At 40.9% G+C, this 23800-nt stretch overlaps 1 protein-coding gene across 2 annotated transcripts in view; it reads right to left on the bottom strand.

Annotated features, from left to right (window-relative positions):
* The window catches only part of ADGB (androglobin), an 871677-nt gene that overhangs the window by 555138 nt on the left and 292739 nt on the right, over window positions 1–23800 (bottom strand). For both annotated transcript variants that reach the window (XM_069235154.1, XM_069235155.1), the window contains exons 11-12: window positions 20789–20963; window positions 1698–1788 (exon numbers count right to left, since the gene is read on the bottom strand). In XM_069235154.1, coding sequence (XP_069091255.1) covers window positions 1698–1788; window positions 20789–20963 — 266 coding nt within the window. The remainder of the gene's footprint in view (window positions 1–1697; window positions 1789–20788; window positions 20964–23800) is intronic.

Below are 23800 nucleotides of genomic sequence, written 5' to 3'. Positions count from 1 at the left end.
AATATCCACTGCTTCTCAACACCTTAACTTGTGGCCATTTTGGAAATACAAAGGTTTTCTTGATATCTATTTTTCACTTTTTATATTTCAGCAAATGAATTGCGGTATACCCGGTATAGAATAAAAACCCATTGCAAGGTGCAGCTCATTTATTGGCTCTGGGTACCTAGGGTTCTTGATGAACCCACAAGACCTATATATCCCCACAACCAGAAGAGTCCAGCTGGCGTAACGGTATATTGCTTTAAAAAATCAGACATCGCAGGAATAAGTTTCAGAGTAAAACGTGGAGAAAAATGGCTGTTTTTTTCACCTCGAGTTCCATATTCTTTTATTTCCGCTGTTATTTTCTGTAGGATACACTTGTAGGATCTACACAAATGACTCCTTGCTGAATTCAGAATTTGGTCTACTTTTCAGAAAAGTTTAGCTTACTGGGATCCAGCATCGTTTTTTCACCCATTTCTGTCTCTAACTGGAAGGAGGCTGAAAGCACAAAAAATAGTAAAAATGGGGTATATGTCCCAGTAAAATGTCAAAATTGTGTTGAAATATGGGGTTTTCCAATTCAAGGCTGTTTGTGCTTGAAAGCTGGGAAGATGGTGAATTTACCACGGCAAACCCTTTGGTGATGCCATTTTCAGGGAAAAAAACACGAGCCTTCTTCTGCAGCCCTTTTTTCCCATTTGTTTGGAAAAAACGAAATTTTCGCTGTATTGTGGCTAATTTCTTGGTCTCCTTCAGGGGAACCCACAAAGTCTGGGTACCTCTAGAATCCCTAGGATGTAGGAAAAAAGGACGCAAATTTGGCATGGGTAGCTTACATGGAGAAAAGGTTATGAGGGCCTAAGCACGAACTGCCCCAAATAGCTAAAAAACAGGCTCGGCACAGGAGGGGAAAAGCCCTGGCAGCGAAGGGGTTAATATACATTTAAATTAATGAGTTAATTTGCTATAACATTTTATTGTATTCTTCTATCCCTATAATAAATATTGTAAATTAATTTACATTTATAATATTTTATTATGTATATGTTTAATATGTTTACAAAGAATAATAAACTTTAATAATTTACCCTATACTTTCTCAAAGGGAGATCGCCAGGTCTTTACTTATGTGTGAAAGATACAAGTAGAAAGTTACACTCATAAATCCGGTTGTAGTAGTGTCTGGGGTGGAGACATGCAAGTCTACAATTAGTGTAAATCTACACATCGAAATGGTGAACAGTAAAAACGTGTAGATTTACACCGAGATGCAATAGTAGGTCTACATAGGTAAATTTAAACATGTAAATTAACATTTGTGAATAGGCTCCAAATTGAGATGCCCTTAGCAAAGACCTTTCTTTTTAAAACATAAGTTGCATGTTGGGGTTCTTAAGTCCGTATTTATAGTGAGCAAAACTTACAAGTCCCTGAAAGCAAAGAGATCTTAGTAGAGTGACTTGTGCAGGACCGACTGAAAGTGTCACACTTGACACAGGACCACTTGACAGCAATGCAGAGTAATGATCATCTTTAAAAAACGCATTCGCTTGATGAAACGATATTTATTTAACATAACATTAAACCATTGTTATCTAGTGACGACAAAAGAAAACCATACTGATCCATATTCTTGGCACCATCTAGATGAAAAGTAAAAATGCGCACACTCCTCTAGTTTTCACCCAAACATATTAAAAACGACTTACTCTTCACAAGGTACAGGGATATATTCCATTCTAAAATGCATGAAGGGGGAAGAAATCTCAAGAAAATTATCTTCTTTTTCCTCTTCCAGTTCTGTACAGAAGTAAAATCAAGAAAAATTAATAGCATTCATAATTTAAGAGGGTGTGAAGATAAAACAAAGTGATAAGCAAAGAATAAGGTATCTTGAGCGGATTTCTTGCCTCTAGACCTAGGTCCCAAAACATTCTCTTGTACTCATTTTCAGCTTTTGCCATAAAAAATTATCTTCCAAGACAAAAGTACATGCACCATTGTTTTTATTTGACGTTTAATGTGCCTTTTAAAACATCCAACAAATGAATGAGACCCATCACATAACACCCCCAAAGAAGCGGAGTGCAAAGTCTTTTTTCAGCTGCACAGTTACTGATTTTTGCACCTCACGAAAGTTGTGAAGTTTACCACCTTTCCTTCAGTTTGCCAAATGAAGCTGTTTTTTCTCGGCATGGTGAGATAATTTTCCCATCACTCTACTTTGCAAATTTGTTTCATAATTCTATGCTCAAAAATATATGTTGAAAGCCTCTCTGCAACTTTTCATTATGAAGAGCTGTTCTCTGAGCATCTGAATTGGAGAGAAGAATAAGGCGCCACACTAGCCATTAATGCCACCAAAAATTAATGTTGTCTGCATGTCGGCAATTATTTTCCCACTGAAATGGCTCCCACGTCGATGGAAGGGCCATTTCAGGGAAAAAAAACATGTTAGTCAGTCCACTATACCATATCGATTTAGTGGAAATTCTCACATAAGGCACAGGGATAGTGGCCAACCAGTGGCCTATACCCTTGAGGCAACTTCTACTTGATTTGAAAACTACAGAGAATCCAGACTACAACCACTAGGTAATTGCTGCACATATGTGACCATATCTCTAGAAACTTAGATTTTACAAGGTCCTATGCATCACTCACACATCCCACCCATTCCAGTCTTCAAATTCACAGCACACCAACCAAAGACCAGCACTTGCATGAAGGTCAAACATACTGCACAAGATATTTTGGTTGGTTTTACAAATCTCTTTTGTGATCGCAAAGCATGCAGTGTGCAAAATGAGAGTTTGCGAACACAAACGGCTGTTAGGTATGCATGAATCCCATTTTATGAGTAAGAAAAGCCTTTCTGACTCGCAAAATGGGGTTAGCAACCCATACCGAATCGCAAATAGGAAGGAATGTGAATGGTCGTCCCTTCCTAATTGCAATTCGGTATATTATCTATCAATTATTTCACTTACCAACAACTCAAAGGATATGGTAACTGATTTACAAAAGGGAAGGTGTAATCTTGAGACACTTTCTCTTTACAAATGGTGTTGGGTCTCTTAAATGGTAGCAGGCAGTGGCCCAGAGGATCACTTATAGCCAATCACCAGGGGGCACAAATATCGACCAGCCTAATTAATAATAATTTAGCTGATCATTCTGCAAACGTTGCACCTGGAGATTTTGCAAAGAAGTATATTTATCTGAGTTCAATATGGCAACATCGTTAGTGGAGGTGCTGAAAGATCACCATCTAGTTGGGTAAATGAACAGGACCACACGCAGGGAAACTAGCACAGGCATTAATCTTTCAGAAATGCTAAGAGCCCTGAATTGTGTTTTCTCCTGCATGAAAGTGGTAAGAGAGTGTGGTAAAACTTCCAATTTCATGAGGGAGAAATGCACATCAACAATGCATCCCATAAATTAATCTTATTGGGAGCAGTTCTCTCTAATTTGATATTTCTCCCAGCCTGTCGCAACAAAATAGAACAACAGGAACCTCCAAGATACACGTCTTAAGTATTCAGTACTCTGAGATTCTGCAAAACGTTCACTGGTGAGAGGTAACTAAAAGCTACACACAAACCCAATAAGAAAAAAATCCCTGTGAGAAAATGTCTCCTCTTGCCTGGTCACCCCCATTTTTGTTGCTGAAGTTTTTAGTCTGCATGCTCAGGTGCTGCTGTGTAGTGACCAGTGGATGTGCTCTGACCCCTAAACCACCTAGAAACTGGCGAATCCCTGATTGGTCTGTTAAACACTCCTACAAGGCCCTTTGTGTGTTGAAACTGCACCCATGGCATGGAAAGTTAAATGTCACTAATGGACTGCAGCACTTATTGTGCTGTCCGGTACTGTGACGAGGATAATATGACTTTTGGGGTACCACTGTAGCCTGACTGCTGTTGTTTAAAACAGCAGTGCAGCTTGTTAAAACAACATTTTTTGACAATATTTTAAATATGGTTAGCCACCCCAATGTAGATATTGTAGCCTAAAAAGAAGATTGCTTTGTATTTAAAAGTGGGGCATTTACAAAATTAATGTTAACATGTCCCTACAGTGACAAGGACCTTCAAGCTATTTTTACTGGGCAAGCCTAGGTGTGCTATGCAAAAAATCTAATTTGGAGTACTGATTAAAAATACAGTATCTTGAGAATGGGACTAGATAGAAAATGAATTAAACAACTATTTTAATAGCAATTAAAATCCAATTCAATGCGGAAGTTGGAGTTTTAATAAATATTAAGGAAAACTAACTTTTAAAGAGTTACCTTTTACTGTGTGAAGCTCCTGAATGCTAAATTACATCAACTCTCGAGCTTCTCCCCATCTGCATTGGGCCTGGTTAAGCTGCGAATGAGGTGTGAAATTCCTCCCAGGTTCTACACAGTAGGTCACTGTGTTTGATAGGTATACTGGAATGGGCTAATCAACTCCTCTGAGCTGAGCTGAGCAGAAGCGTGAGGGCTGTGACCCTCCTGCTGACACCACAGTGTCAAATCTTTCCTGACAGGTCTGCTTAAGCCACATGAAATATTTTGGCATCCTTGAAAGGGAGCAACCAAGATGCCGGGATAATTCTTATTCTGGTTGCTGACCTGCCCTACTTTTCTATTATCAGATGCGTGTTTCCTGGATTGTTATGGGTACAACACCTACTTCAAACTGTATTTTAGCGTTAGCTGTGGGTGGACACTGGTTAATTTCCATACTTCACTCCCTCACACAACCCCAGCCGTGAGAGCCCAATTTAATGTGGCCACAGTCTTTTACCATCTTGAAAATCCCATGGCAAGCAACATTTTGTCAAGCAGAAACTAATGAAAAAGTGGGTAGGATTGCACCTGGGAACTTTTACTGCATTGTTTAGGGAGCGCCCAGGAGGCACCACTAACTGGTGTTAATATGGCACCTCAAAGTACCATCTGCAGAACTATTTTCTGAACTGGTGGGAGAACAGAAAAGGACTGGACCTGCTGTCTGTGACATGAAAGGAGTCCTGAATGACTGGACCTGCGCTTCTTCCTTGTACCGAAGACAAAGAACAAAGAAGTGGACTCCAAGGATCAGTTCATTTATGTCCTGTTTGGCTAGAGGGACACAACAAACTGCACAAGGCCTTTTCCTGTATATTCCCAGCTGAACTGTGGCAACTGGATTGTGGCCTGGACTTTGCTCATGGTCTCTATCTGACACCACAAGAGCCTTTGAGTTCCCCCTGAGGTACTGGGGGGCTTAGAAGTGTACTCTGTGTTTGAATGGTCCAAAAAGGACATTTGAAAACTTTTGAAAATCTCTTGCTCTAGAGCTTCAAGAGGTTCTGCTGCAAAAGTATCCAACCAGCATTTCCACAGAGTTGGACTGAATTTCAGATTTGCCCTGTGCGGAAATCTCTGCTCCCAATTTTATTTTTTATTAAAGTCCCTTTCTGTGTTGGAACTTTAGAATCTTTTTCAACAAAAACTCAAAAGCTCCAGCAGGAGCAACAGACGTTGTGTATTCGACCAGTGGCTAAATGTTTAGCTTTGTTCCACGTGGAAAAGAGCTTTTCTTCAGAAAACAACAAAGTCCATTTTTGGATTGGGACCTGGACATTGTTTCAACTGGTCTACTTCCAGGTTGCAACAGGACCAATCTACTTAGTATATCTGCCAAGGAGCCATCTTGGTCAGCCTCAGATTCCACCTATCTCCTGATTGACTGCAACCTTTGACAACCATTGTGTCTTTTCGCTTTTTGGTGCTATTTTCACTTAAGTCTTAAAAAGGCATAGCTGTGAATCTCCTTATTGGATTTTTGTTGTTCTGGTCTGTCATTTTGTTCTTTGAACTGTACTCAATTTTACTAAATTGTAGTAGTGTTTTTATTGTGCCGTGTTTTAACTTTTTAACTGTTATAGTACTTCTTAATGCTATATAAATTTGAATTAGGTAAATCCTGCCCTGTCCCACCACCCACCAGAACCACCCTCCTGTTTCTCAGAAGGGGCTTGGGAACACTCCACCAACCTTAATTTGGGACTTGTTTGGGTCATCTTTAACATTCCCTCACTCTGCTGGGGGAAAACTAAACCGCCCTTCTTGGGGTCACTCCGAGGTACCTTCTTGGATACTCTACTACAGACCCAGAGGACGGCCTCATCAGCTAGCATCTCGGAGTCAGTAAGCCGGCTGTTCACTAGGTGCTGACGCAGCTCTGTAAGCAAATATTAAGTATGTACTCCCTCAGAATCAGTTTTTACAGCCCATCATAATCATTAACTATGTTGCCCCTCACCCAGCCACTCAGTGTCTTACTAGAGTAATCCAAGAAATCCACTCAAGACTGGTTTGTTACTTTGTGGCTATCCCTGAACCTCTGGTGGTACTTCTCAGGGATCAGTCAAAATTGAGTGACAAGAACGATGGAGCATACTTGCCATATTTGGGTTGGTCATCTTTCTCTAGTGTGAGTAGTGTATCCCTCCTCATTGAAGGCATATGCTTTCACTAGGCACCAGCCCACTGCTTCTCTGGGATCTTGTGCACCCTCAGGGCTACCTCATATGCAGGACTCTGAGGCCTGTCTGGTTTTAAACTTCAGCTCCTTCCTTAATGTTCCAGCAGGATCTTCTTTTCTGCTAAGGCCCCCTTCAGCATTCTTTTCTTCTGTCCTTAGCCTCATTGTGGCCAATTGCAGCTTGACTTGCCATACTGACTTCCTGTCCTCAAGTTCCTCTTGGATTAGGATCTTTAAAGATACACTAGACTTTGGAGTCACTATGGGGTCCTGGGTTCGACAGATTCAGGTCCAAACCTTCTTACCCAGACATGAGGGCAGCACATCGGCACAGAAAGGCAGCAATCCTTCCGAGTGGCGGTCCAGGAGAGGGGCAGTCCTTTCAGCAGAACAGCAATGCTTCTCCCTGGCAGAGTATTCACATGGTCCATAAGTATACTGAAGAGTTGGTGTCTGAGGTCTAATATCTATGCCATGTGCCTCCTTTGAAGGTGGAGAAGCTTATAGTGGTTCCTCTTTGAAATGCACAGGTTTTCTGCCTCCCATGCCCTGGTCCAAGACTAACAACAGTGAGTATGCAGTCCTTTGTGTGGAAGCAGGGCACAGCTTGTTAAAGTGTAAGTAGGGCTGTGCCCAGCTCCACCCCCTCATCAAGACAGGGATGGCCCATCCAGGCACGCCTAAGCTCTCTATTGTGTTTGCCTGTCTAGGAGGAATACACAAAGCCCAATTGTCTGCAACACCTAGTCATGTGACCCAGAGACAGGTTGCATGCACTAAATAGCTAAGGCAGGAAAATGCAAACATTCTAAAAGTAGCATTTTCAAAATTGCAATTTAAAATCAGACTTTATCATGGCAGGATTTTTCATTAGAATTTCAAAGACCCCAAATATGAACTTATCACCTGTTTCCATTTGGAAGGTACAGCTTTTTAAATGCAAATAGGTAACTCCAATGTTATCCTATGGGAGAGTTTGGCCTTGCAATAGTGAAAACTAACTTGGGTTTTTCACTACCAGGACATGTAAAACTTGAACGTTCATGCCCAACTTTTTAAATACACTACACCCTGCCATTTGAGCTTTTAAGAGCCTACCCTAGAGGTGACTCAAATGTACTAAAAAAGGTTTCTTTTGCCAGCTCGAAATGGCAGTTTAAAACTGCCCATATAGGCTGCAACAGCTGACCTGATACATGCTTAAAAGGCTACTTAAGTGGGTGGCACAAAATGGACTGCAGGCTCACTAGAAGCATTTAATTTACAGGCCCTGGACAAATGTAGTGCCACTTTACTAGGGATTTCCAGTAAACTAAATATGCCATTTGGGTGTAGGTCAATTCTACCATGTTCAAAAATGAGAGAACAAGCACTTTAGCGCTGGCTGGCAGTAGTAAAGTGTGGACAGTCCTAAGGCCAAAAATGAATTCAGCAAAAAGTGGAGGTAAAAGCAAAACGTTTGGGGAAGACCCTGCAGAGAGGGCCAGGTCCAACACAAGTATTTGGCCTGAACAGAAGTAAAGTGAAAATGAGTAAAATAAAGCTGGGATACTTAAAAGCTACGAGCTTTTTGGGCTCTACCTGTCCTGACTGTGCCTTTATCCTAATATGAAATGCTGCTGGGTCCTCACATTGCTGCTTTGCTTAGGCCCAGGTAAGAGCAGAGGTATAAAGAGCTGAATGGGGTTCGATTGGGCTTATAATCTCCTGGCCCATCCCACCAAAACCATTCCCCAGGGTGTGTCTATGTAGTTCAGACTTCTCCATCCTCTTTCTGGAGAGTCCTTTTACTTCAGGGAACCTAGGGAAAGAAGCATCCGGGGAGGGATGACCGGACCTTGGAAATGAAACCTCTCAATGTGTCCCATCATGTGTAACACGAAAAATATGGGCCAGTGTGTTCAAAAACGTTTTGTGCAAATGAGCTCCTTACTTGGCTATTTGTGAGTACAGTCTACAATAATTAGGTTGCCCAACATACCCCATTGTCATGTTTTAAGGACATACAATGAAACAAAAGGAGAATGTCACGCAAAAGCAATTTATATTTAACTTTTGGCCTAAAAAAGGACCAACCTAAAAAACGGAAGTTGTTCACGAAAATGGAGAGAGTCTATATGATGGTAGAGAGATCCCCTGGGATCAGAGTGGGGATAGTGAGAGAATGCTATGTACAGCGAGAAGTCCATAATGCTGACTGGCTAACGTAGTGGTCCGAATAGCAATGATCTGCTATCAAAGATAGACACAAAAATGTATTTCATTTTCATTAAACAATGAAGCATTTATGGATTGCAAATGTGCATAAATCCTAGGATGACAGATTTCTACCACATACGTATTTGTTAATTTGTATCTCGGGATTTAAATAATTCAGTCATTAACTTTGATTCACAAGACTGTGACCTTTTGACAGGCGTCCTGTACACCAGAAATTTTCCAGCTCATATCTTTGAAATTTTCTCCATACACTAAGAATTCATACTGGAAATTAGTAGACGATGAGTTACCGTTTTACACAACATGAATATGCTTTGTGATAAGATCCAAAGTCAAGATGAGTAAGTACTATTTACCTAAAATAATTTAAAACTGCTCCATTTCCAACTACTCCTATCTACAAATTGGGCCCACTTGCTGCCATTGTAAGTTGCAAGACATTTCGCAACAAGTCTTTAGTGTTGCGATGCAACCTAGGTAGTAACAGGTCGCATCGCAAAATTTACAGTTGCAGGACAACCTGCCTAATGAATATTAATTATACAGGCAGTTATGTGCAACGCCCTGTGATTGGCTACTAAGCGAGTGATAGTAAACTGCAAGGAACAACAGACAATCGTCCCTGAAATTTGCATTTCCAAACAAGGAACATATTTTTTAAATTCATCCGATGATAATGTAAATTAACCACTGCTTCTTTAAAAACAAAATCACGTTTCGGAGCAGTTGGAGGGCGTTGGGGGGAGGATGCGGTCCAACACTATTTCCAGAGGGGAATCTGTCCAACAGGGACAATTTCCCCTTTGCAAACCTGTTACCACTTACTTGGAGGAGTCAGTAACTTTTCAAAGGTTTTTACAGCAGTCTCAAACATTAATACATACCATACTGAATCACAATAATGAGGGGACTCCTTGTTACGCCCTTTAATAACAGAGAACTGCAATGGATCGATAAACTGATTTTGAAAATCAGAAATGCTTTTCGGACTAGTAAAATGAGTTTAGTGAAAAAACATTTTTCTGACACAAACCGTGAGATTTTGCAAATCGCAGATTTGCTCAGCAAAGAGGCAATTTACCTCCTATCCTATAAATATGCGACAACATATAGAACCTTGTCAGTCTCACTTTGTGGCTCTAATTCATCATCCCAATAGTCTAAGCAGACTGTATATTAAAAAGTGTAATTAAAAATGGTGAGTATGGTTCACTAGCTTGATAATTTTTTTTGCATTACTACACTGAATGAAAATGTGGTGCGATGAAAATAGAGATCTGTTGGTTATGAATTGCTAATCCAATTTTCAAAAACACGATTGATCTTGTTAAAACTCCAGTGGTCATATCATGCTATAAGTAATAAAAGGCTGTGAAACTGCAGGTGAAAACTAAGAAAGATCCCTTTGTACCAGTGGAAAATGATAAATGAGTGTATTACCTACAAGCCCAAATTCGGCCCTGTTATTGTCTTATTGTGATCCATGGCATGTCCTCTGCAAATTGAATGGAAAACGTATAAATATACGACAACCCAGTCAAAGTGTAAGAATTCTTGGCACAGATAAATTGTAGCCTCTACTGAAATCCCGTACATTTAATACTGAAAGTGAATATCCAAGTACAGAGCCCATGCAATTACCTTTTAGACAAGATGTAGCTTTTCAGTTTGCACAGTTCTTCTTTTCTGATATCTCATCATAGAAAGTTCATTAATAAACATTGTCCCTTGTCTTGTTTGAATGGGGAATGTTCTACGTTATATGAGACAGGGCTTGTTTGCTTTCCAAAATATTGTTTAGGCACATGGGTACTCTGAAACGTTGCAGACCGCCCAGTGCTTAATTTGTGCTTGTTGTTTCCGGTGCTGAGCACCAGCACTTATTTTTGAAGGCCGGGGCTTAATCTTCTGCCTCAAGCATTTGCTGTGAGAAAAAGACACATATGGAACAGACGGAGGAAGGGAAAAACGAAAAAGCGTCACAAAGGGAGAAAGTAGAAAGCTGCTAGAGTGAGCTGAGGGGGCAGCAAGTGGCTTTATATGGATTGAAGAGGCCCGAGATGGCTTTAAGATTACGCTGCCTCAGTATTCCGTGTAATGGCAGCAGCCGCGTGTTTAAGAGGAGGACTTTGGGCACCGGCACCTTCTTATTTACAAATTAAGCACTGAGACCGCCCCAATTCGTTCCCTTTGATTATTTGGAGTAGGCTGCTCCCTGACCTGGCTATGAGAGTTTAGTTAGGGAGGGTGTCCCTTCCGAGGACATGGGAAGAGCCTTCTGCACTGCCACCTATTGACAGTAAGGAGAATGTCGACCAGAAAATCCCCATTCTTCTCTTTGCAGATGACTCCCTACTCATCTCAAAAACCCCTATGGGTTTACAAATCCTTGTGGACAAATTTAATCTCTTTTGTCGGAATTATGGTTTAGAGTTGAACCTGAAGAAAACCAAATTGATGGTGCTTCGCTCTGGCCCACGAAAGAAATGCACTACAAGGCTAGACGGCGTCATTTTGGATCAGGTTAGATCCATTGATTACCTGGGTGTGAGGCTTACTGATTCACTCCAATGGGAGGAACAGGTCAGCAAGAGTGCGGGGCTCTTGCAACATCTGTCAGCATCCATACTGCGCCTTTACAGGAGTACTATGGCCAAAGCTGTATCCCCAGCAATAAAGATCTATGTGGCCAAGGCGCAAGGTGCTGCTGCCGACGGTGCAGAGATTTGGGGCTTCTCCGATAGTAGTAGAATAACTAAAATCGAGAATAGTTTTGCACGGGCCCTATGTGCATGCCCCATTAGCACCCCATTAAACCCCTTGTTTCTAGACTTGGGGTTTAAACGAATGGCTGACCTAATCATTTTATGACCTTTGCTGTACTGGGTGAGGCTATGGATAGTCCCAGAATTAGTCGTATATAAGTCCTCACTTCTAGAATTGTTAAAATGTTTTAATTCCACTTCCATCCCATGGATCAAACACGTATCTAGCTGGTTTTGCACATTAGGATTGAGAGACTTATGGGAGAACCCCCACCAACTTGAAAAGTCCCACGTAAAAGCATTGAAGCGCGCTTACTGGTCGCATATACGGAACAACTATATTTCTCATAAACTTAACGGTCGCTTAACTAATCTCTTTATTGATTTTAAATGGTACCCAGAGTTTGAGCTATACCTAGATTTAATTCCTGACCTACTAGGCAAAGGACTGTACACCAGATTCCGTTTTGGAACATTACCATTGATGACCCTGACGAGCAGATGGGGATCCAATACCACTTCTGACATTTGCCCTGTGTGCGGTAATTCCCCTGAAACAGTAGAACATTTTATGTTTTTCTGCCCTGCTTACTTAGTCCCAAGGTCCAAATGGATCCGCAAAATCTGTCGGGAACTGAAGATAAGAAAATGTGACCTAGCCTTGAGGATTTTAAAAAGTCACAACTCCAATATGTTAATATACGCAGTAAGCAAGTTTTTAGCAGCGGCTTGGCGTATACGCAACCTTTACACAAACAATGACCTTAATTGATTTTAAGTTGGAAAATCAGGGATTTTATTTTACTTATTCTATTTTAAACTTGGTTGATGGCAGTTTTGTACTGTTTTATTATTTATTATGATGATTGCTTATCTTTGTATTGTATTGCTTTGATGGTCTGCTGGCCGAATAAAGCTATTGTGAAACACAAGGAGAATGTAAGCAAAGCAGTGCAAATGCTAATTTAAGGCAGTTTGTACCCCCAGTTAATGGGCAGATGTGTGTCTTAAGTTGTTAAAGAGTTGGGGCAGTGCTCTTTTAGCTCCTTAGACAGTTGTACATGAATGGGAGTCAAATGGCCATTCGTGGCACGTGCTGCTTTTGGTTGAAATGTTAGCAGCATGTGTTGGTATATTTAAAATAAACAACAGAGCATAACATGGACATGCACAAAGCAATATAACAACACAAGCATGATACTATAAGGCAGAACAACGCTAAGCAGTTAAAACAGAGCTCGGCACAGCCACAGTACAACACAAAAACATCACACAGAAATAAAGCAGGACAAAAGCACAGCGGACCAAAAAAGCAACAGAACAACTCACTACACAACAGAATGCCCTAGAACAAATATGCACTAATGTTGCTTCCACAGATTACCATTTCAAGCTAACTGCCTTCATAATACGGTGGTGTGAGAGGTGTTTGCACCAACGACTGCCATAACTTACCACCAAGGGCAGGAAATAGGAGAGGCAGTTATACATGTTTTGTGATTCTGTCCCTTGGGCTGTATCATATAAAGTGAAACCAGAAAGTGCTAATGTAAGACGTGGTCCCTGCTCGGCTTTGGGTTGAGTGAATTAAATTGTTGAAGAGCTGAAGTAGTGATATTTTACCACCTTTGACAGTGGTAAACAGTTGCATGCCACTGAAACTTTAAAAAAAGCACTTTGGCTGGAAAGGTAGCAGTATGTATTGGCATTGCTAAAGAAATAATGGAGCCCAATGAACATACCAAAACATAACACAAACTGAAGTAAAAATACTTCAAAAATATGAAAGGGCAAAACACAATATAAAAGTCAAAACATAGTGTAACACAACCACCACATACAATAAATTGCAATAATGGAGCACAAAACAGTAAAGCACACATAGAGAAGCCACGCCAACATATCAACAGAACAACACACATGCACAAATAACCTTGTCATGTATTACCACATCTAAAAATCTGCTTTCATAATATGTCAATAAAAGGAGTTCATGCCAGGACTGTCTTACTATTCTCCGTCAACATGTACTACCACCAGTCAAAAATGTTTTCTAATCCAGCCCCTTTTCTTAAATGCTCACTACTTGATTAAACTACTTTTGCAACCAGCTCACCCGCAGGATAAGTAATTAAATACTTACATATATAAACAAGGCACATAAAGGGCAGCATACATTTATGTGAAACCTGCTAAGTTGACGGAAAACATATTTCAGCCAATTGCTAAGTGTGAAATCCATAAATATGTTATAATGAAGAAAGACACCCAACACTGTACTCTGCAAACTGACAAAAAAAACCAACATAACTGAAATCCATTTCTAAGAATTCAAGGAATTGAAATCAGATTCACTGTAGAAGCAAATTAACAAAAATGCAAGAGGCTCAAAAATGATAGAAAAATACACGAGAACATTTAGAAAAGAATTAATAATTATTCTCCTTACAAAAGTTTGGAAAAAATAATGTGGATTCCATAGCAAATCCCTGTTAAGAAATACTTAATATTGAATTGTAAAAAGGAGGTAAGGAGACAAAAATGAAGGCAGGCAGGGGAGGGAAGGCATTGGATGTCCCATCTGCCCTGTTACAAGTCCCATAGGCTATAATGGAACTGTAATACAGCGGACAGGATATCCATCACGCTTTTGATGGAATAACCCCCTCCGTCAAAACTCTAAATCAGGGCCAGAATTAGGGTACGGAAGCAGGGGCCTCAAAAATAAAATAGGCAAAAAAAGGAAGAGGGAACTGAGAGAAAGAAAAATTAAATTAGTTTTAAAAATGGGCAAAGGAGGTGGTCTGGGGCGTAACTTAAAAAAAAAAGTACAGGGGAGTAGAAGGGGCAGGGAGGAAGAAGCAACACTATATGGAAAAAAAAGCAGTGAAAATGTTGGATGGGTTTAATGTGCTTCAACAGCAATTTAAAGAACATATGAACCACCACTTAGTGACAGGAAGTTGCAGATCACAAGCGCAGAATGCAATAGAGGAAGAGGAAAGAGCGATGTCTTTCGGCAGCCACTTTGACAGTGAGTGGTGATAAAATATACACCCTAAAAATAAAAGTTATCATAGATAGGAGAAAACATGGAAGCGTACAAAAACAGCTGACAGCATCCAAAGTAAGTATTCAGGGGAAGCAAACAAAAGGCAGTAAGTTCTAGGTCAGGTTGCAAAAGAAGGCACATCAATCGCTTCTCACATATAAAACCTAAGGTCAGGTGAAGGGTCAGAAATCCTAAAGCGACAGAAAGAGGTAAAAATACACAGAAACAAAAATACAATAAAAGAACATGACGTACAAATATGGATGGAAGCATTTGTGATGCATCCAAAGTTTTATAATTGTGGATAACCGGAAACAGAAAGAAACAACCCAGAAATAATTCCAGCCATTTTAATTTGGGAAGAAACTGTATAATGTAATCTAGGCGGTACCATATTGGATAGGGAAATATGTAGGCTAGCCCTGCCCATCTTTTTGGTGTGCTGATGCAACATGGCAACTGGCCGACCTGGGCAATGAACAGCAGCCATGCCAATGCCCTGAGAAAAATATCCCTGCTTTGCTGAGGGATGGGGACTTGCGTACCAGGGCCCAGTAAGTAATGAACAGAGAACTAATTTCTTCGAGAGCATCACTGTAATTAAAGGTCACATCTTGAAACATCTGATGGCGAACACAACTATCTAAAATGCTATGCGACTTCTGAATCTAAGAGTATGCAAAATAAAATGCCTTTGCTTCTCACTGTGTACATGGCAAACATCAAGAAAACTGAAAAATAAGAATCAATTAACATAGATACACTTTACTTATAAACTACCGCAAATAAGCCTTCTTAAATTCCTAATTGAGAGCAATAATAAAGGAGGAACATTAAAAGGAGGAACATCAAAAAAACGCTCACATGACATTTTGGATCCATTTGCCCTAAATGAAGACTATGTTGTATAGAAAAAGAAGAACAAACTGAGAAATAGAAAGAGAAGAGTTGTCGCCGAAAGTTATGCAATTCAGAAAATCAGCAAATGAGCGGGGGGGAGGTCAGAAAAGAATAGAATATGTTCAAACTGACCATAAGTGTAAAGAAGACTAAGTAGTATTGTGGGTAAATAAGAAAGGATGCTTGCTATAGCATCGGTATGTATAGGACATTAGTTACTATGCAGCAGGCGTCGAGATATTCATACCGAACAAGTAATAAAAAAAAAACTCCAATAACTTATTTGATTCATACCTCATATCAGGGCACCTTCCTTTCAGGTAGGACTCATATTACTTTGATCAACTACTGACCACCACAAAGCTCAGCGCAGCAGTCCCTACAAAAATCCCAGTGATACCGATAAAAACTTATGTCACCCAATAGCTTTGAAAAACACCACTATGTAAGAACGTTTCCTGATGAGATTGTAAATTGACGGCTGGACTATTGATGTCAGAGTAAGGCATGGAAGCAACCGCCAAAGTTTGAGACATATGGACCTAGGATGATCCCAATTTTGTGAAAAGAAGACTTTATTGATGTGATATTTGTGGCAGAAAGGCAAGGTAAAAAAAAGATTCAGCTGAGAGGCAAATCAATACATATTTATCCAAGTATTTCTCGAGGCACCGAGACTAGGAATAAGTTGTTTAACCTGTTTCAACAAGTCTTTGTGGTGACGGGGGCCAAAACAAGCATATTTTAACCAGCCATATTGTCACTGGTAGTAAAGACAAAAAACACATTTTGGTATGGCAAGGACTTGAAGTGGCTTTTACCCTACATAGTAAACACCCATCAGAGAAAGGCTTCGTGCTTGCAGACTCTCCTGCCAAAATTGTTTGAAATGAGGAACCAAATGGAACTAAAAAGGGGGTTTGGTCGCTGTGGGTTTTTTCCCACCCTGCTCTGGTGGCTATTGTAAATTTCTGGAATCGCAGATATATTGGAGGTAGACTTCCTGGTGACCTCACTAAGTTGTCATCTTCAGGTTGTGGTTGCTGTTCTGAATGATATATACAATTTGGCGTCTTACCCTCTCCATATCCCTCTCTCTCTAATATAGTTTCTTTATTTAACCCACATTTCCCGACCTATCCTAGTCCTCCACCCTCCACTTTTTCTTTCCTGGTTGCCGGCAGCATTGGTTTTGGGTGGGACTCATTCCACAGAGTCAGAGTATAGGGAACCACATAATGTAGTTCTAAAACCAGCTATACAGTCTTTACAAGGAATCAGTGGTAAAAAAAAACAATGCTCCATAGAATTTTACACAATTTAAGAGCATATTTTCTAAAAAAGTAAATGAGAGAAGATTAGTGATGCAGTGAAGATAATAAACCGTTGTTGGTCTAGTAAGGCGCAACTTGATAAAATGTAGAATTGTAAAGAGTTGAGACTCAGCCCTCATTATGGGTGGCCTAGTGAATGGTATGATATTTAGCGCACCTGATAAAATTTGACCCTACTGTGTTAGAATTTATTGGGTGCGTTAAATACCATCCAATTCTGACTTTTTGGAGGAATAAAATGCAGAGTTTGAAGCTTACTGCACCATAAACTGCATGTTCCAGTTAAAAACTGGACATGTTTCCACCAAACATGTATCAGTAGATATCACCTGCTGATGCTTATCACCAAACCTATAATTAACTGAGTCACTCATAATGAGGGCCAAAGAGTTAGGAAATAAATGGTCCCTTCCATACTTACTGTCAAGGGCAGAATGATTAAGATTTGAGATTCTATTTATTGTTCCTTGGTAATAAAAAGTTCATCAATAGATTGAGACGAATAATCGAATAATCGTTTTACTATTAGAAGATGGATGCCTGTTTCCACTGACATACACATAGGAAAAGTTAAGCAGAGTAACTCATGTAATTCTTAGCTGACAGCTGCTTTAGCGTCCTATTTATTGGTGATTGCTCCAGCCCGTTTCTCTTTAACCTAATCTGGAAAACTAGAAATGTTTAATGCAGTAATTTGAAGAAAGTATTACGTCTTTGACAATAGGCGCTTCCACATAGAAAGGAGAATGTAAAAACGCATGTCTCTCAGACACAAATGCAACAAAATGAGTAAAAGGCTTATTCACTTATTGAGGAGAAAAATGCTGAGCATATTGAGTCAGGATATGTTCTACAGCTCTTTACATAAGGAGACTGCCCAGTAAACAGTCTTGAGACAGCATGCACGAGGCTGGTTATAGATTTTCAATGGGCTGCACTCGTTTGATGTAATAGAAACAAATGTTTTTGCTTTGCCTTACCATCAGTGCTCAATTTGAACCGGTGGTTTCCAGTGCTCAGCACCGGCCCCTAATTTTCAGCACGGGCTCTTATGACAGTTACCACATGGTGATGCTGTCTATCAAATTCTGAGGAGAGCAGACTGGGTTTAATAATTCAAGACACATTACACATGAATAATACTTGCCACCATGTCCATTCTTAGAGCTATGGGTGGCCTGGAGTGCACGTGTAGAAGTGAGATGGTTACTGGCAGTGCTGGCAGGAGCAGTGGGTGGTGCAGGCTGCAGGGCTCTCCTAAGGAGGGCCCTGGCACATACTTTTATTTACAAACTAAGCACTGCTTACCATCACTCTCCAAACACCAGAAAAGATACGTGCGTTTTATTAGTAAATTGTGGTTAAACATGGGACATTTAAATATTATGTATTATGTACTGAATGAGTGGATGCATTTGAGTGAGTGTTTTAGGGTGCCAAAATGAGTCTGCTAAGTAGTATATGTAATATAAAATGAACTGAGAGTCAATGTTGTAAATTAACGTTAATATTGTACTAAAGTTGATGTATTCGATTCATTTGTTGTAATTAGTAAATGATTGGTGACTTTTTTCATGAACGCAGCGAAGTATTTATTTTGTGACAACCACGGAAGCATACAATATAGATAAAGTGAGTGTTTCAATTGCATAACAAAACAAATGTGTCGATTGCCCATTAACGGAGGGATAAGTAAACTGTATTTTTTGGTATTGAGAAATCAAACACCTGCTGTATGGACCCGAAGAATATAAGAGGGGAACGTGGTGGTTGTGGGAGAGACCTAAATAGCTTGGAGGGGCTTCTACTAACAGATGCGGCTGGAAACGGTCATGGAAACCATGGGATAGTGTCTCTCTTCCTTCCACCTGTTTAGGTAAAAAGACAGAAAGCCAAAGCCATTCTATTAAATATATAAGAAATAGATGCGTATTTAGTAAAAATGAAAGTTGGTGCTCACAGACTGTGGATACATTTCCAAAAAATTGCAAGCTGATGCTTTGGGAAAAAATAGCTTTTTCCTAAAAATGTAATCTGTTGTTTTAGAACAAAGGAAGTGCATTTCCCAAAAAAAATCCAAGCTGTCTGTTGATAATTTTATGTAGATGAGTTAATGTAGAATTTTGCATTTGTCTGATGCCAACAGGAGTTATTTTCTTTCTCGTGTAGGTAGTTGGTGCTCTGCATCAGTGGCCTTTTTATAGACATTTATAGAACTGATGTCGGAGCCTTTCAGACTGGTGCAAGTCAAACAATATTTCTGCCGTCTCATGTGATGTCTGCATTACCAGAGAACTAGTTCTTCTGGTTGAGCCTATATAATCTATCTATCCTTATGGAAAAAAACTGCCCCAATGTGACCTGGCAAATGCCGATTTTATGCACATGGCATGGAAGTGTGTGACAGTCGCAGAGTCTCGGGGGAGGGGGCGGATTCTGGAGTACCTGGGAGGGGCACTGGAGCGGGAAATTCCGTAACTGCCTAAAATATGCCGAGACAAGTACAAGTGGCCACGAGCAGCTAATGTGGGTCTAGGTTTATGATGCTGGCTCTGTCGTTGGCCAAACAGATAATATGCCTGAACTGGAAAGCCAGGAGGGCCCTGTTTGTCACACAGTGGAGTAGAGATGTGGCCCAGGGTGGAAGGAGAAAAGGCACACCACTGAAATCAGAAGACAACCGGAAATACCCCATAGCGGAGGCACGGAACTAACTGCTAGAGAAGTGTGAACATCCAGAGCTAATGCTTGGACTGGACAAGCCCTCAGCAGCCGAACAGTGTACACACAGACGAGACTGATATCACGATGTGTTAAAAGCGATCAATGCAGATGTAAAAATGGTTTATTCATAAAGAAGTATAACGATTAAAATAATATAAATAGACCTACAGATCTATGTGCAAAATCTATACTTAGGGAAAACTTTGCTGTCTTAGACATGAAATTGTGAGATCTATGTAGCTTTCTAGCTTCCTTACTGGTGTCATCACAGTGGAGTCTGCATCATACAATATGATTAAGGCCTTCATTACAAGTTGCCTGACTGCGGATGCAATAATTATGTCCTCTTACAAACTGTCCTCTTTAAAACGAGGCATAACATGTTGGTGCTTTGCACACCGGAATATGCATGTACAGGAACTCACAAATTTTCTTCCCCCATAAAGTTTGTCAGATTTCACCTAACGAAAATGATGTGGGGAATATTATGGTGGATGTGGTAATTACTACAAAAATGTACTTTCAATCCGTGTGCAATAAGTAGTTTGTGCGACAATGGAAATACGGGGTCACCCTTGAAGACTGCCTAATAATCCACTTTTAAGGATAGCATGGAGAAATGAAAGGATGTTGAAGGTAAACATTAAAAGTGTTATTTCAAATGTGTTCACGTTGAGGGGAGGCTGTCCCAGACTCTAAACCAAGGTTAATTAAACTGGTAGAGAAACATTTGTCTTTAGCCCAATTTTTTGGAAATGTTGCTCAGAAATGCAACATTTGACCCTATGTTATATGAAAAAGAACAAACTACCTAGCAAACACGAGGGGGAAAATCAATGGAAAATCAACAGAAAAGACTGGGATGGGTATGGTGGTTATTAACTTATATTATTGGATCTCCAAGATTTCATGGCAAATGACTGATCTAGTGGGGTGTTGGCAGATCGTTTTTTTGGCTAGAAGTGGCCCACATGGGCCATATAATGATTATGGATATGTTATACAGTTCCTTTATCCCTTGGATACTCCCAGAGGCCACTCAAGTGCTTCTGCTGGTCTGAAGGACAACTCTCAGGTGGACCTGGTGGGACTGGAAAAATCACACTTGAGATCCCCTTCGAGAGAGTTGCTGGCTGAGATAAGGTACAGGACTAAAGGGTTTTGGTAAACTGGACTTCATTGGTATACCGAAGGTCAGAGATGTCTGGCAGGGCGTTCATATGAGGTCCTTTATGAGATCAGTAGGACAAATGCATGGCCCCATTATAAAAGCAGACTTACCTGGGGGATCAGATATGACACTATATTCTTTCTTTGGACGGACGAGTTTCCAACGAGGAATTAATGGACGTTTTGTGGGTGGTTCCAATGGACATGATCTAATTCTGGTCACAAGAACAGGATGACTAAATGCATGTGAAAGGCCAAACTGCCTCAGACATTCAGAAGAATCGGCCTGTAAAACACATAAGGTGAGAAGAGTGAACATCATTTAAACATAACAGACTATGAAATCAAATTCTACCCAATACTAAGAATTTTAAATTCAGTAAAATAAAATAATAAGTAGGTAGGTATGAATTCCATCTGAGCCAGGAATAGACATGTTGATATGGTCTATGATTAAGCTCTCATGTCAACCTTGCCAAGTTGAGCCTGCAGAGGAAAATCAAGACTATTTTACACATCCATATTCACCCATTAGCTGCATTGGCCAAACTCATGACTTCTGACGGAGGTGCTAGAAATGCAAGGACCAACAACACAAATAAGCAACATGTTAAAAAATAAAGAATAGCTGAGCAATCAAGGACTCTTTAAACATCAATACTGAGTCTTAAAAGTGCAGGGTTTGTCTAGTGAAAATTCTGAGAAATGGGCAGCATTCCTGCCACATTCTTTATGCCCCTATATCATGGACCTGCCCTGCAGTTACTTAGCCTTTCAGTACAGCAAATTCTAGAGGCCTGTCTGCAAGTTAGAGCCTGGTCAATCTTTAGGGAGAAGGATGCCTGCCTCTTTGTGATCATCCTCATCTTCCCCTTTTGTGGTGTGCACCAAGTATCTCAGTGCTTCTGAGGTGGACTGAAAACAGTTGTGGAACCAACGGAACATATCTGTTCTCAGAACTGCTATCTGATGACATTATTTTTTCTTTGGGTAACGCACTGTCTTTGTTCTTGCCATATGCAAAACCAACTCATGACACTAAATGGATCTCAATATTGAAAACGGTGTAAGAAGTTGACAAGAAGTCACTATAGTAATCTTTGCAGAAGACACTGGAACAGACATCAGGTTCAGGTGTGGTTTTATTGCTGGCTTGATGACATGGAAACCAAAGACTGGCGCATGTAACACCAAGTGGGCTGCTGCTATCATAGCATTAACTGTACCAATAAGTGACTGACCCAATTAAGGAGAATGAAGGTAGGGGTACTCAAGAATCAACAATAAACAGCACCTTCATCCACCATCCTTTATAACTGTGTAAAGCAACACTAATATACAACAAGAGACATGCAGACATTTCATAAGTAAAGAACAAGTTTCTTACCTTCGGTAACCCCTTATCTGGTAGAGACTCTTTCTAGCCACAGATTACTTACCTTAGAATTATCCACAGGTATCAGACTGGGTCCAGAATTTTTTCATGCACATTACCCCTGCAAACCGGGATGTGGCGTCGTACAGCTCTGTGTGCCGTCGTCGGCATTGTCCATGTAGAAAATTATGTGTGCAGTACCTAAAGAAGTGCCATTCCAGCTGCTGACCTCTGTTTGTTTTCATGACTTTCCAAGCCAGGCGCACGGTCCCACGAAGAACACTGACCAGTGGTGTGGAAGACAAGGGCCCTGAAAGTGGAAAAACCATGTCCATAGAAATGTGTTTGCAGTGCTGGGAAGATGGGTGGGTCAGTAAGGAATCTGAAGCTAAACAGAGTCTCTACCAGATAAGGCGTTACCAGACATAAGTAATTTGTCCATCTGATAGAGACATCTATCCACAGATTCCTTACCTTAGAACAGATACTCAAGCAGTACCTTCTCGGACGTGAGTCTGCGAAACCGTTTCACACTAAAAAGTCCTGCAAGACCAAACAACTAAGTGGCTGACTGACTGTCCAGGCAGTAGTGCTTGGTAAATGTGTGCAGCTGTTCAGCAACACAACTAATGCAGTAGTTGCAACCTTAGCTCTGGTGGAATGAGCACGCAAACACTCAGGTGGTTGCTTCTTGGCCAGTGAATAGCAGATTTTAATACAGATCATGATCCATCGGGAGATGATATGTTTCTGCACAGCCTTCTCCATCTTTACTCGGACATACCCTATGAAAAGTTGGTCATCCCCCTGGAACTCTTTTGTATGGGCAAGGTAGAACAACATTGCTTATTTTGGGTCCAGTCAGTGGAGTCGCTGCTCTTCCTCAGAGGAATGAGGCAGAGCTGAAAAGGTAGACAGGGTGATGAACTGGCATACATGAACAGGAGTGACAATTTTCGGCAAGAAGGAAGCTCAAGTGAGAAGAACCAGCTAGTCTGGAAAAATGTTTAGATATGGAGGCTTTGATGACAAAGCCTGGAGCTCACAGACCCTCCACGCAGATGTTATTGCCACTAGGGAGGCAGTCTTGATGGCAAGGATCTGAGAGGACAATTGTGCAGTGGCTCAAAAGAGGCACAAATGTGGAAGGTAAACACTAGATTGTGGTCTTTCTGAGGCATGATGAAGAGTGAAGGTGGAAACGTGTTGAAAACTTTTCAAAACCCTATTCACAACAGGGGATTTGAACACTGATATTTGAGCTGGCAACCACAGAAAGGGTGAGATGGCAGAAAGATAGTCATTAGAGGTACCTAAAGCAGAGCCCTGCTGGGCAGTAGAAAATATAAATAGAAGGACCCAAGAAAGGGGAGCAGAAACGGGGGTCTACCTGTCTTTCTGCACACCATACCACAAACTTGCCCCAGCAGCAGGCACATTCCTTCATCATGGAGGGACACCGGGCTGCCAAGATAACATTGCAGACTTCAGGCAGAGGTCGAAAGCTGTCAGCGGCCACCGACCACGGGAGCACCGCCAACAGGCTGGCGGTGCTCCAACGAGCATTCTGACCGCGGCGGTTCAGCCGCGGTCAGAAGCGGAAAGTCAGCGGTCTCCCACTGACTTTCCGCTGCTCGTGTGAATCCTCCATGGCTGCGGAGCGCGCTCCGCAGCCATGAGGATTCCGACCTCCCCTACCGCCATCCTGTTCATGGCGGGAAAGCCGCCATGAACAGGATGGCGGTAGG

This window comes from Pleurodeles waltl, chromosome 5, assembly GCF_031143425.1.
Source record: "Pleurodeles waltl isolate 20211129_DDA chromosome 5, aPleWal1.hap1.20221129, whole genome shotgun sequence".
Taxonomy (NCBI): Eukaryota; Metazoa; Chordata; class Amphibia; order Caudata; family Salamandridae; genus Pleurodeles; species Pleurodeles waltl.
The sequence above is the reverse complement of the archived record's forward strand: the minus strand, read 5'-3'. Positions and strand labels throughout refer to the sequence as shown.